The following is a 1,092-nucleotide window of genomic DNA, read 5'->3' as shown; positions in this document are numbered from 1 at the left end:
AGTAAAATCCCAAAGGGCTTCCCAAAAACTGGAAATAATTCTTTGGGGTTGCCAAAAACTCTTGGAGAAAGGAGAAACGTGGTGGCCTCGAGGTCACTCACATTCCACGAGGAAGAAGAAGCAGATGACGCCCATGACAGCAATTATGACTCCAGGCACGACAAAAGACAGGCCCCAGGCGGAGGAAACCCAGACACCAGCGATGAGCGACCCCAAGATGTTGCCGACGGAGGTGTGCGAGTTCCAGATGCCCATGATCAACCCTCTCCTGGTGGGACAGGTGGGACAGAGCCGGGGTCGGTGGCGCCAGGGACCAGCAGGGACCAGGACCAGGGTTGGGTGATGCTGGCCAAAGGACTCACTTTCCCTTCCCGAACCAGTTCCCCACGCAGGCCACCACCGCGGGCCAGCCCGTCGTCTGCACCAGCCCGTTGCACACCTGGCAAGAGAGCGGCAGCGTCACCGCAGCGCCATGGGGTTGGGGGGGACTCAGAAGCACCAACTCCATCAAGAAAACACTCGCTTTGGGGTGACTTATCATGCTGGGACATCCCCAGCACCCTTCCCCAAACTGGCCAAACTGGGAGCGGCCGGCGTTACCAAACCCGGGTGAGGCAGAGCGGGCGTGGCCCGCGGTTTCGGCGCCCACGTCCCGCCGGGAAACTGGGCCACCCCATCCCCCAAAAGCCACCCGAGGCGGATGGTACCTGCATGACAATGAAGTACCAGAGGACATGGATGTTCCAGAAGTAGCCGAGGCCGAAGAGCACCGTGAAGAGGCCGCTCAGCACCATCCCCCCCGACAGGTAGTAGCGCAGGGGCAGGCGCTCTCCAAAAATGCCACTGCGGGGAGACCGGGGTGGAGGAAAGAACACACGCCGGGAGATGTCATGGGGGACTCCGCCACCCTGCTGCCCAAACCGCTTGGCTGCTTCCCCAGTTGCTTCACCCCAGTTTCCCGGTGAACTGGTGCCAACTGGTGCGCGGAGAGGAAGGGGGGGCGGAGGGCCAGGGTACCTGAGGAACATCCCGATGGCATAAGCCACCAGGAAGGCGTTATACAGAGCCCCAAAAAGCTCCTTCTAGTTGTAG

At 61.0% G+C, this 1,092-nt stretch overlaps 1 protein-coding gene across 1 annotated transcript in view; it reads right to left on the bottom strand.

Moving 5' to 3' along the window:
- The window catches only part of LOC104497527 (sugar phosphate exchanger 2-like), a gene marked incomplete at both ends in the record, with an annotated part of 2,423 nt that extends 1,341 nt beyond the window's left edge, over positions 1-1,082 (bottom strand). The window contains 4 exons of the mRNA XM_010140792.1: positions 102-268; positions 363-439; positions 708-843; positions 1,018-1,082. Coding sequence (XP_010139094.1) covers positions 102-268; positions 363-439; positions 708-843; positions 1,018-1,082 — 445 coding nt within the window. The remainder of the gene's footprint in view (positions 1-101; positions 269-362; positions 440-707; positions 844-1,017) is intronic.
- Positions 1,083-1,092: the final 10 nt, after the last annotated feature.

Source organism: Buceros rhinoceros, unplaced genomic scaffold (genome assembly GCF_000710305.1).
Source record: "Buceros rhinoceros silvestris isolate BGI_N320 unplaced genomic scaffold, ASM71030v1 scaffold29077, whole genome shotgun sequence".
Lineage (NCBI taxonomy): Eukaryota > Metazoa > Chordata > Aves > Bucerotiformes > Bucerotidae > Buceros > Buceros rhinoceros.
Note: the sequence above shows the minus strand (reverse complement) of the source record. Positions and strands in the feature narration are given on the sequence as shown.